Genomic DNA, 13620 nt, shown 5'->3' with positions numbered 1-13620 from the left:
AAGTCTTAAAATGTTTTATTTTAATTCCTCTAAACATGCATGACCTGTTTTAAGCACACGGATATAGTCTTGGCTGGTTTCATGACATATTTTGTTTCTCCTTTGATTAAATCTTGTCCAGTTTAATAGTTCCTTTTTAAATGTGCTTTGCCTTGAGCATCAAATGTACTGTATGTTTCCCCGTTTGACCTGTTCTCAAAACTATAAAGGAAATCTTCCTTCTCATATGTTATGGTTAAATTACTTTTTTAAGCAAAACTTACCATTTATCTCTTTACAATATGCTACCAGTCAAATGTTTGGACATACTTGTCTTAATGTATAATGTTCAAGATCTTAAAAAGCTTTTGATACAAAGGCTTATGCTTAAATGCTTGAAATTATTTTTGTAAAATATTCTGTATATACACTATATTGCCAAAAGTATTCGCTCACCCATCCAAATAATTGAATTCAAGTGTTCCAATCACTTCCATTGCCACAGGTGTATAAAATGAAGCACCTAGGCATGCAGACTGCTTCTACAAACAAGAATAGGCTGCTCTCAGGAGCTCAGTGAATTCCAGCGTGGTACTGTGATAGGATGCCACCTGTGCAACAAGTCCAGTCATGAAATTTCCTCGCTACTAAATATTCCACAGTCAACTGTCAGTGGTATTATAACAAAGTGGAAGCGATTGGGAATGACAGCAACTCAGCCACGAAGTGGTAGGCCACGTAAAATGACAGAGCGGGGTCAGCGGATGCTGAGGCGCATAGTGCGCAGAGGTCGCCAACTTTCTGCAGAGTCAATTGCTACAGACCTCCAAAGTTCATGTGGCCTTCAGATTAGCTCAAGAACAGTGCGTAGAGAGCTTCATGGAATGGGTTTCCATGGCCGAGCAGCTGCATCCAAGCCATACATCACCAAGTGCAATGCAAAGCGTCGGATGCAGTGGTGTAAAGCACGCCGCCACTGGACTCTAGAGCAGTGGAGACGTGTTCTCTGGAGTGACGAATCACGCTTCTCCATCTGGCAATCTGATGGACGAGTCTGGGTTTGGCGGTTGCCAGGAGAACGGTACTTGTCTGACTGCATTGTGCCAACTGTGAAGTTTGGTGGAGGGGGGATTATGGTGTGTGGTTGTTTTTCAGGAGCTGAGCTTGGCCCCTTAGTTCCAGTGAAAGGAACTCTGAATGCTTCAGCATACCAAGAGATTTTGGACAATTCCATGCTCCCAACTTTGTGGGAACAGTTTGGGGATGGCCCCTTCCTGTTCCAACATGACTGCTCACCAGTGCACAAAGCAAGGTCCATAAAGACATGGATGAGCGAGTTTGGTGTGGAAGAACTTGACTGGCCTGCACAGAGTCCTGACCTCAACCCGACAGAGCACCTTTGGGATGAATTAGAGCGAAGACTGCGAGCCAGGCCTTCTCGTCCAACATCAGTGTCTGACCTCACAAATGCGCTTCTGGAAGAATTGTCAAAAATTCCCATAAACACACTCCTAAACCTTGTGGAAAGCCTTCCCAGAAGAGTTGAAGCTGTTATAGCTGCAAAGGGTGGGCCGACGTCATATTAAACCCTATGGATTAAGAATGGGATGTCACTTAAGTTCATATGTGTCTAAAGGCGGATGAGCAAATACTTTTGGCAATATAGTGTATATATACACACACTGGTGGACAAAAGTTTGGAAAAATTTACAGATTTTGCCCTTATGGAAAGAAATTGGTATTCATCAAAGTGGCATTCAACTGAACACAATGTATAGTCAGGACATCAATAACATGAAAAATTACTACTTCAAAGAGTTCTCATCAAAAAATCCCCCACGTACAGCAATGACAGCTTTGCAGATCCTTGGCATTCTTGCTGTCAGTTTGTCCAGATACTCACCCCACACTTCCTGTAGCACTTGCCATAGATGTCGCTGTCTTGTCAGGCACTTCTCACGCACCTTACAGTCTAGCTGATCCCACAAAAGCTCAATGGGGTTAAGATCCATAACACTCTTTTCCAATTATCTGCTGTCCAATGTCTTTGATTCTTTGCCCACTCTAACCTTTTCTTTTTGTTTTTCTGTTTCAAAAGTGGCTTTTTCTTTGCAATTCTTCCCATAAGGCCTGCACCCCTGAGTCTTCTCTTTACTGTTGTACATGAAACTGGTGTTGAGCAGGTAGAATTCAATGAAGCTGTCAGTTGAGGACATGTGAGGCGTCTATTTCTGAAACTAGAGACTCTGATGTACTTATCCTCTTGCTTAGTTGTACATCTGGGCCTTCCACATCTCTTTATGCCCTTGTTAGAGCCAGTTGTCCTTTGTCTTTGAAGACTGTAGTTTACACCTTTATATGAAATCTTCAGTTTTTTGGCAATTTCAAGTATTGTATAGCCTTCATTCCTCAAAAAAAATATTGAGTAATGAGTTTCTAGAGAAAGCTGTTTCTTTTTTTGCCATTTTGACCTAATATTGACATTAAGACATGCCAGTCTATTGCATACTGTGGCAACTCAAAAACAAACACAAAGACAATGTTAAGCTCCATTTAACGAACCAAATAGCTTTCAGCTGTGTTTGATATAATGGCAAACGATTTTCTAGTTCCAAATTAGCAATTCAGCATGATTACTCAAGGATAAGGTGTTGAGGCAGGTCACATGTGAGGATCGGACATGTGAACGACGAACACACTTTGCTCGTTTTAACACTTTTAATTATATAAACCGCTGAGATTCGATACACTCTGTTTCATAACTGTTCTAGGAGGACAATATGTCAAAGAATTCAAAATCTTCAGGCTCTGGAGACATTAAAAGACACTTACTAGCTCAAGCTGATACCCCCGAGAGGGCTGCGAGCCAGGGAGTCGATTTGGTCGGAGAGATGCGGGAAAAGCGGCGAGAGTTGCTGGGCATGTCGGCAATGCTGACGAAGGTCGTTGCTGACTTGGAGGATCTTGCTGTGATACGTCGATAGATCACTGTCATGGAGGTGAAGTTCTCTGAGATGGTTACAAGAGTGGGGGATGTCGAGAAATGGATCGATTATCTGAGTCATCTGAGAGGGAATTATCTGCTAATCCGCTAGCAACCAAGGTGGATTTGGAGCGTGTTTGGGAGAATTTGGAGGACATGGAGAACTGTAGCCGGTGGAAAAATGTCCGTATTGTCGGAATTCCTGAGGCCGAAGAGGGTCGGGATATGGTGAAATTCCTGAACAGGCTCCTTCCGAATCTGCTTGAAATAACAGGCCATAAGCTGGAAATAGAGCGAGCTCACAGGGTTCCAGCACGGAGATACTCAGAGGGAGACAGGCCCCGATCAATTCTGGCCAAATTTCTGAGATCATCCTATAAAGATCTTGTGTTACGTGAGGCGAAGATTAAAGGAAGGCTTTCTTGGAAAAACCACAGCATTTTCTTATTTCCAGACTTTGCGAATTCGACGAGAGAAACGTGATCGATTTAAGGAATGCAAGAAACTTTTACATCAACGGAAGGTCGCTTTAGCACTGATATTCCCGGCCAAACTGAGAATAGATGCTAAGGAGGGCTATAAAACATTCACATGCCCACAGCAAGCAATGTCCTTCATTAAGTCAATGGAGTAATTCATTTTGTGATACGTTGCAGCTGAGTAGACCGGCTCACTGATCATTCACTTGACTGTTTGAGGAAACTGAGCAATTTTTTTGGTGCTGGTTTCGCCTAGCGGCTGGAGTTTATTTTGCAGAGTGACACACCTTCGGGACAGTTTTGTGGATGAATCTAAACATTCTTTGAGTTTGTTCTGCCTATTGGCTGGAGTTTGTTTTATAGATTATATTTTGACTGTTTGAGCTTGGAGGGATGGACGCCAGTTGGCGCAGTCATGCGTGGGGTTAATGCGCACGTTTTAATTTTTTCTGTTTGTTTTGTTCTGGGGGATGTTTGGTTTTTAATGGTCACACCAACGTTGGAATGTGGTCTTTATAATCTTGTTTTTGTCACACAATCTATTTTTTCTTATATGTCAAAATGTCAGATGTTAATATGAATTGATTGTCTCTCTCCACGTGGAATGTGAATGGGTTGGGGCACCCCATTAAAAGAAGGAAGGTTATTTCTATTCTTAAGTGTAAAAAATATGATATAGTGTTTCTTCAAGAAACGCACCTTTCTCCGCAGGAAGCGGAAACATTTGGAAAGATATGGGGTGGGCATTTTTTTTTTTTATAGTGCTGGCCCGAGTAAGAGTAGGGAAATCATTATACTGATAAGTAAACATCTACAATTCAAATGTCTCAAACAGAGTAAAGGTAAATTAGGAAGAGTCATTATAGTTTTAGCTGAAATTCAGGGGCAAAGTCTTATTTTGGCTAATATTTATGTACCTAACGTGGATGATCAGGGCTTTTTTTTATAGATCTTGAAGGGATGTTGCAAGCCGCTGGCACCCCTCATGATATAATATTGGGAGGAGACTTTAATCTTTTGATGGACTTGATCCATAGTGAGTCCTTGATCATAATGAAGCAAAAATGTGCAAGCCCCCTAGAGCAAAATTGACGCTTCACAGGATGTGTAAAAATCTTGGTCTTACAGATATTTGGAGACTTTTGAACCCATCTGGTAGGGACTATAATTTTTTTTCATCAGTCCATAAGATTTACTCTAGAATAGATAATTTTTCATTTCATCTGCTGTTGGATACTCAATTGGAAACATTTTAGTCTCAGATCATGCCCTTGTGTGTTTAGAGGTGTTGCCACATACAGAGAAAAAGAAATCATATAGTTGACATTTTAATGTATCCCTTTTGCAAAATCCTGAATTCCAACAAATGTTAAAGACTGAAATCAGTATCTATATGGAGACCAACTGGTCCTCAGTATCTTCTGTGGGCGTGGCTTGGGAGACACTTAAGGCAGTTCTTATGGGCCGGATCATACAGTATGCCTCATTAACCAAACAATCTAAAGCACAAGAACTCGTGAAAGTGGAAGGGGATATTAAAAGTGCCGAGGCAGAGCTGAAGCACCAAATGTCGTCTAATGGTTTCAGAGAATTGACCCGAATGAAATACAGATATAATACTATTTTGTTGCGGAAGGTGGAGTTTTGGCTATTCAGGGCAAGGCAGTCATACTTTGAGTCAGGGGACAAAGCAGAGAAGCTTCTGGCTCTATATATAACACAGAGAGTGTCTTTTTCTACCATTCCCTCAGTGAAATCTGCTGGTGGTGAAATATTTACCTCGGCCATATTAATAATTCTTTTAAAGAATTCTATCTTGTTCTCTATAGTTCCGCATCTTCATCTACTGAAGAAGATATTAGAAACTTTGTGGAACCTTTATAACTTCCTAAACTGACGTCTGAGCAAAAAAATTCTCTTGATTCTGAGATAACTTGGAGGAGCTTGGCGAGGTAATTAAGGCCTTGCCTACAGGCAAGGCTCCGGGGCCAGATGGCTTTGCTGCTGAATTGTTTAGATCTTATGCTAAAGAACTGGCTCCACTTTTGCTAGAAGTTTATATGGAATCATTAAAGAATGGAAAGCTTCCGCCAACCATGACACAAGCCCGGATCAGTCTGATTCTTAAAAATGACAAAGATCCAAGCGAGTGTAAGACTTACTGTTCAATTTCCCTGATCCAGCTAGACATTAAAATATTGTCAAAAATTTTGGCTAACCGATTAAGTAAGGTTGTGACATATCTTATACATATAGATCAGGTGGGGTTTATTCGGGGCCGTAGCTCTTCTGATAACATTAGGCGTTTCATTAATATCATGTGGTCAGTGGCAAATGATCAGACTCTGGTTGCTGCCATCTCACTTGATGCCGAAAAGGCATTTTGGTCTCAGACATTTGGCTCATTGGTCGCTTCCACCTGAGAGAGTCCCTCCCTGGTTTTGTATTGAACAGGAAGTTCTTGCCCCTATTTCGCCATTGCAAAGCCTTTCTATCAAACTAATCTGAGAAGTTAAGTTACACCCCGTTATCTTGCATTTGCGTTCGGCATGGTGTCCAGAGTGTTTAATTCGGACATTTATTTAAATGTAGCCTCGTGCATATGGCTGAACCCAAAATTATGTATTAATAAGTCCCCTTTCTGCTGGACAGAGTGGATTGAGAGGGAGGTTAATATGCTCGGTGACCTATATGAGAGTGGAGTGTTGAGATCCTTTGAAAATATGGTTCGACATTTTGGGATTCCCAGATCTCAGTTCTTTAGGTATTTACAGCTGCGCCACCTGCTCTGTACTATTTTTGGGAGTAGCATCTACCCCCCTAAAGCGGCAGATACTCTGGGAGTGGTGATTACTGCTTTTGGAAAAGGTCATGAGGCATCAGTGTATTACTCCCTGCTAATTTAGAGCCTGAGGGACGGAGCTTCAACTTCTCTCAAGAGATTATGGGAGAAAGATTTAAACTTAGAATTGGAGAAGGGAGTGTATATTGATTCTTTTGGACCCCCCTCTAGATTGTATAGGCTTGGTATGAAAGACACACCCACCTGCTGGCAATGTCAATCAGAAGATGGGGACACAACTCATGTTTTTTGGTGGTGTGTTAAGATCCAAGAATTTTGGTTGAGGGTTCAGAGTTTTGTGTTTTGTATTGGGCACTCAAATTTCATTTTGCCCCAGAATCTGTATTTTAGGCAATGGGGCGGTCATAAATATAGGGGATAAACACATAAAACATTGGGTCCTAGCCAGTGTTATGATCGGCAGACAGATTGTTCTAAGGGGGTGGAATTCGGCTGAGTGCCCTCATTTCAAGAGTGGTGCACATAGATGGGGAGGGTGGTGGCATTCGAGAAAATGTCATATAGAAGGCTGGGAAACTTAGATATATTTGATAGGAAATGGGGCAGCTATTTGGCCTTCTTGGAGGGCTTTCGGGGAGGGGCAGTGGAGAGAGAAGTATAGTTTTAAATGTGTGTGATTATTATATATATATATATATACTCAGTAAAAAAAGAAACTTTGAACTGCTTTTATTTTCAGCAAACTTAACTTGTGTAAATATATGAAAATAAAAAGATTCAACAACTAAGATATAAACTGAACAAGTTTCACAGAAATGTGATGAACAGAAATGGAATAATGTGTCCCTGAACAAAAGGGGGGTGTCAAAAGTAACAGTCAGTATCTGGTGTGGCCACCAGCTGCATTAAGTACTGCAGTGTATCTCCTCCTCATGGACTGCACCAGATTTGCCAGTTCTTGCTGTGAGATGTTATCCCACTCTTCCACCAAGGCACTTGCAAGTTCCCAGACATTTCTGGGGGGAATGGCTCTAGCCCTCACCCTCCGATCCAACAGGTCCCAGACATGCTCAGTGGGATTGAGATCTGGGCTCTTCGCTGGCCATGGCAGAACACTAACATTCCTGTCTTGCAGGAAATCATGCACAGAATGAGCAGTATGGCTGGTGGCATTGTCATGTTGGAAGGTGATGTCAGGATGAGCCTGCAGGAAGAGTACCACATGAGGGAGGAGGATGTCTTACCTGTAATGCACAGCGTTGAGATTGCCTGCAGTGACAACAAGCTCAGTCCAATGATGCTGTGACACACTGCCCCAGACCACGAAGGACCCTCCACCTCCAAATCAATCCCGCTCCAGAGTACAGGCCTTGGTGTAATGCTCATTCCTTTGACGATAAACACGAGTCCGACCATCGCCCCTGGTGAGACAAATCCACGACTCCTCAGTGAAGAGCACTTTTTGCCAGTCCTGTCTGGTCCAGCGAAGGTGGGTTTGTGCCCATAGGCAATGTTGTTGCCGGTGATGTCTGGTAAGGACCTGCCTTACAACAGGCCTACAAGCCCTCAGTCCAGCCTCTCTCAGCCTATTGCGGACAGTATGAGCACTGATGGAGGGATTGTGCGTTCCTGGTGTAACTCAGGCAGTTATTGTTGCCATCCTGTACCTGTCCCGCAGGTGTGATATTCAGATGTACCGATCCTGTGCAGGTGTTGTTACACATGGTCTGCCACTGCGAGGACGATCAGCTGTCCTCCCTGTCTCCCTGTAGCACTGTCTTAGGCGTCTCACATTACGGACATTGCAATTTATTGCCCTTGCCACATCTGCAGTCCTCATGCCTCCATGCAGCATGCCTAAGGCACGTTCATGCAGATGAGCAGGGACCCTGGGCATCTTTCTTTTGGTGTTTTTCAGAGACAGTAGAAAGGTCTCTTAAGTGTCCTAAGTTTTTATAACTGTGACCTTAATTGCCTACCGTCTGTAAGCTGTTAGAGTCTTAACGACCGTTCCACAGGTGCATGTTCATTAATTTTTTATGGTTCATTGAACAAGCATGGAAAACATTGTTTAAACCCTTTACAATAAAGATCTGTAAAGTTATTTGGATTTTTACAAAATGATCTTTAAAATACAGAGTCCTGAAAAAGATATGTTTCTTTTTTTGCTGAGTATTTTTTTTTTTTTTTTTTTTTTGTATACTCATGTGACCACAGGGATGTTTGTTGAGGGTCAAGGTGGGGTTGGGGAGGGGGAGGGGTAGTTGTGGGGGTTAAATGTCGATTCTGTGAATATCTGTTTTGCTTCTCTTTGTCAATAAAAAGTGTTAATCACAAAGGATAAAGTGTTGGAGTGATGGCTGCTTGAAATGGGGCCTGTATAGATTTGATCAACAATACATTTTTTCAAATAGTGATGGTGCTCTTTTTTTACATCAGTAATGTTCTGACTATACTTTGTGATCAGTTGAATGCCACTTTGGTGAATTAAAGCACAAATTTCCTTCCGAAACAGCAAAGTCTGTACATTATTCCAAACTGTATATATGTACTGTTAATATAAATTGTGCCTATGTATGAATTTCTTTACAAAATGTTAATTTACATTTAAAAATGGTTACTGATGTGGAGTTGCCATATAGTGAAGGAATAGCAGCCCAATGCCCATCATGGAACTAATTCAATACTGTTTAAAATGCATCCCAGGTGGATACGTTATGAAGTTAGTTCTAATATAGGCAAAGGATGACTATTCTGAAGAATATAAAATATACAATTTTGGTCACTTCATAATTCTCATACTTCCATTGGTCTAATTTAATAGTTTTGATGACTTAACTGTTATTCTAAAATGTGGAAAATAGTAATAATAAAGAATGAGTAGGTGTGTCCAAACATTTGAATGGTAGTGTTTATCCAATCTGTTCCATTTCAAATTCTATAAATGTAGGGGGGAAAAATCTAATCTGCAACATGCGTGCAACATGGTGATTCTATTTAGACTTAATATTGAACTTTAATCCAATTTACAGAAGACTGAAATGAACAAAGCATCTTAAGAGCTTGGCCCTGAAATTTTGGCTTCCGTAATAGGACATTTATGTTTCCTTCCCCCATTATATCCACATAAGGAAAGTCAAGGCCTCGGCTCTCCATATCCGATCAATATCCTCATTTTAAGGGCAACGACCACCTCCTCCAAATTTAAGGTGAGTGTGAGAGAAAAGTGCTCTGTTAAAACTCGGTCCGATCCAAACTCAATAACCGACGTGTGCGATTTGTAAAACCTTGTCCAGTCATCATGTTCAACAGCAGGCATGTCTCCAGACATGGCCCTTAATGTTGCTCGGCCCCTATGATTGAGTTTTCACCACTTTTTAGGTAGCACCTGACACTAGATCATTCATCTCATTTGTAAAGATTATTGGTTAGAACAGGGAGCACTTTCCATGCATTAGCAATTTTAGCCTTACAAGAAACACTAGAAAATAATGGTTGATTAACAAAGAGTATTTACAGATATTCAGGAAAGAAACATGTGCCCACCTTTTTAATTTGAGTTAATATTTTGCTTGCCAAACCCAATGTGCCTTGTACTGACACGCAGAGATAATGCTCTCCCCCGAAAAGCACAATTGTGCACTGCTACCTTATACGACAACGCGGGTGATCTATACGTCAATAAGTAGACAAGCCTAAAATCTGCGCAATGTGGTTATAATTGATTGAGATGTCTGGGTGGAACTTGCATAAAGCAGCCGTGTCATCTGCAAAGAAAAGCACTTTTCTTCTCCCTGAAGAACAGACGTAACACTCTTGAAAAATAAATGGACATGCGCCTCATTTGTTATCCCACTTTGATCCCATCTTCTAGAGAACTGTTTACAAGAATGCTGTGCCCCTTCCATCCAAGTAAAAGCTAGTCTCAGTCACAAAAAGGAGTCGCATTTCAAGCTGAGGAGCCGCGATTTTGACCCCCTAGTCATTATAATCTTAAATTAAACATCCCTCATCTTGGTTTTTAGCTGGCGGTGACTCAATTGCGAATTTTCTTTTCCTGTAAAATGTGATTTACTGTATGTACACCGCGCCATGGTCTGACATCATTTTTGTGTATAGTGAATAAGGAAATTGATGGTTTGTGCAGTTTACGAGATGTTTATAGAGTGGGCAACACAACAATGAAAAGAGGCTGAAAAATTGTTTGTGGATCGTAAAAGGCACTTATTGTGTGATTCACCAACCACACGTTTTCTAATAATCTTACCCTTCATCTGTTCAAATACAGATTTTTTACTTATGATTCATGCTCGGAAGACTTCCCAGAATGTATTCAGATTTGCTCATTTATGAAAATGAGTATTTTAGTGTGTTTCTGAAACATTCATCAGGGTTACGACTATGCAAATTTTGCAATCTACCTGTCACAGTAAAGGTTCTAGGTGAGTGGGTTTAATAGGCCTTCAGCCTAAATAGAGATCCAGACATTTCCACACCTCTTGCGTAACACCTTTGCACTTTGGTGGTACAGGAAGAAGTTGTCCCTGATGCGTAATGAAACCAGGTGTGACTTAGGTTGTGTTTTTAGCAGATACTCAATCATATATAGTGGGGAGTCCACATTTAAAAAAAGAAACTTGGAAATAAAATATTAGAATTTTGAAAAATGAATGTAGATCAATAATCAAATAAGCATTTGTGACACTGACCATGTTAACGTCTTTGCACAAAAGATCAGATTTCTTTGCTTTCAATTAAGAACACAAGATGCTCATTGAAACATTCTCAAGTCATGTTGGAATTACATGGATCATCAGGTTTTGCACAAATGTGTGGAGTAAGTGCCACCTCGAATACTTGATGTCATTAGAGCAAAAGAAGGACATCCCAAATTCTAAGTAATTTTAAAATTTATGTTATGTTTTCACTTTAGCTTTTTAGTCAAATTGTTATGCTGATAATTTGTAATAAAAAAAACTGTATTGAGTTAGAAAAATGCAAAACAGAAGCATTTTCACAAGACTTTTGAACTCCACTGTATTTTAAGACGAATGAAACCTGCCTGCTAGGTTATTTCAATTATCGTAATCATAATCTCATGCTTTTCCCTAAATCGGCAATGCCCCCCCATTTCATCTTACTTATTCCGCCAACAAAGTCAAAGTTCTTCCCCATAAATTTAAGCTGAAATCAATACAATGCGTTTTTGAAAGGAAAACTGGGTCCCAACTCACTCTGTCTTGATTTGTCACCGCAAAATTATATACGGGCGCTCGGCCGGCTGACTATTACACATTCTTCTCAGCCTATTTTCAAAATGCAATCCTTTTGGATTGAAACAGGTCTTTAGTATATGCAATGCATTACCTAAAACGGATTACCACAGACAGCGCGCTCAATCACTTTTTATTTTTTGCCGCTTAAAGAAAAAGAACAGTAATCAAAACCTTTCAACCTATTAGAGGGATGACTTTTACAATTGAATCACAGGGACCACAGGTGCGATAACGAGGCAGCTCGGCTTTATCCTTGAGTGTGCGTTTATCCCCCCTATCTCCAGATGTTATTTCATGTTTATCTGTTCTTTAAAAGCACCACTTCAGAGTCCGCACTTCAAATTCATGCTATAATGGTGTTTAAGCAAGAGACCCTTTTTTAATTCTAAGGCAAGCAAGCTAAAGTGGCAGATCAAGGTTCATCTCGAAAGTGAAACATGATGGAATCGATGAGAACAGCGCTGCACTTCCAACTACACGTGTTCTGGCGATATTTAATTTTCTAGTGCATTAACACTCAGTCATTACAACATGCAGCCTAGGTTATTTGATCATAATGCATTTTCCTCTTTAAGAATCACTGAAGTTTTTAGCCAGGTATTCTACCGTTATTAGATACAGATGGGCACTTCAGCATTAAGTATAGATTTTCAGTCCCTGCTCACTTAAGGCTAGGAGTTTGTCTTAAAGAGGATAATGGCAAATTAAACTCCATACCCCATTTGTACATCAAACCTTGATGGGATAATTCTATAACTGCTGATTCACTCATTTCCTAGATTTATCTATAAAGTGGTTTGGTGGTCTGGCCTCCATATACTTATTGGGGGGGAGGTTTTTATACATTCCTTTAGTTGGCTGATGATATACAAAAGAGAGTTGGAAATGCACAATAATTCAGCTGCCTTGTAAGAATTGTTCGGTCTTTCTCTCATTTACAATGAAGCTTTTTTATCTTAAAGCTAAGAAGGTAATTTACTGATGAGTTGCTATAGCTCATTTCACTCTAATTTATTTTTTCCCTTCACAGATTGCCACAGCAGTGAGGTTTTTACAAAACCAGAAAGTTCGGCAGAGTCCATTACCAACCAGAAAAGCTTTCTTGAAGAAAAAAGGTTAGTTTTATCAGTAGGCTCTCGAACATGCTATGGAAAAAAGTAAAAGGAAATGGCAAAAAAGGATGTGTCTCAATTCTCAGACTTTAACCTTGAAGGAATATTCAGGTTTAAATGTAAGTTAAGCTCTATTGACAGCATCTGTGGCCTGCTGTTGAATACCACATAAAATAATTTTGACTCGATTTTGTAACTCTGTTTGTAAAAACAAACAGTTTATTTTATTTATTTATTTATTTACCAAAAAAGATTTTATGGATAGAACTTAACTTGTATTTAACTCGGAATATTACTTAAGTGCAATGATTTATCCATCTGCATGATCTTGACTAATACAATTCAAACATAATGGTGTTTATGATATTGATCATTTCAAAGACAGCTCAGTTTTGGGGTTAAAACAGCATGAAGAGGTGGACTTTGGTCCAAGATTTTCATGGTATGAGGTCATTTGCTTTTAAGGGTTAAAGGTCGAGGCCATTGTTGCATACCCTGGAGGGTCAGGTAGGGGTCGATTAGACTGCAGAGAGCTTGATCCCAGCTGTGCGGATAAATGACCTATCAGTTGGGACGCTTCTTTGGGATCCAGAAAATTAATATTGACAAACCCTCCTGCACTTTCAATGGAATTGTCAATTATGCTACCTCCCAGCATTTTAAAGCTTTTACTTAATTTAGCTGTTATCATAAATATTAAAGCGCTGGAATGCATCGGAAAGTTTTATCGACCAGAGAAATAACGTGTTGTGAGCATACATATGCATTCACTCTAAATTCAGAGCAGTTTAGGTATCAATCAATATGTGTGTTTGATGCATAACCCTCCAATATCTCTCCTGTAGCACAAACCCCTTTCAGATCAGATCACCAGCCTGAGTGTGTGCCGGATAGAAATCATTTCTTACACTGTATTTTGATATTTTTTTCTAGATATGTATTTATTTATTTTTGTTGAAAATCCAGCACTGAAAATGACATTGTGATG

General features: G+C 40.2%; 1 protein-coding gene across 1 annotated transcript in view; it reads left to right on the top strand.

The window, feature by feature from the left end:
- Positions 1–13620, top strand: part of LOC127420139 (peroxisomal membrane protein PEX14-like) — a 112738-nt gene that overhangs the window by 35342 nt on the left and 63776 nt on the right. Inside the window, exon 3 of the mRNA XM_051662184.1 lies at positions 12551–12635. Coding sequence (XP_051518144.1) covers positions 12551–12635 — 85 coding nt within the window. The remainder of the gene's footprint in view (positions 1–12550; positions 12636–13620) is intronic.

This window comes from Myxocyprinus asiaticus, chromosome 29, assembly GCF_019703515.2.
Source record: "Myxocyprinus asiaticus isolate MX2 ecotype Aquarium Trade chromosome 29, UBuf_Myxa_2, whole genome shotgun sequence".
Lineage (NCBI taxonomy): Eukaryota > Metazoa > Chordata > Actinopteri > Cypriniformes > Catostomidae > Myxocyprinus > Myxocyprinus asiaticus.
Note: the sequence above shows the minus strand (reverse complement) of the source record. Positions and strands in the feature narration are given on the sequence as shown.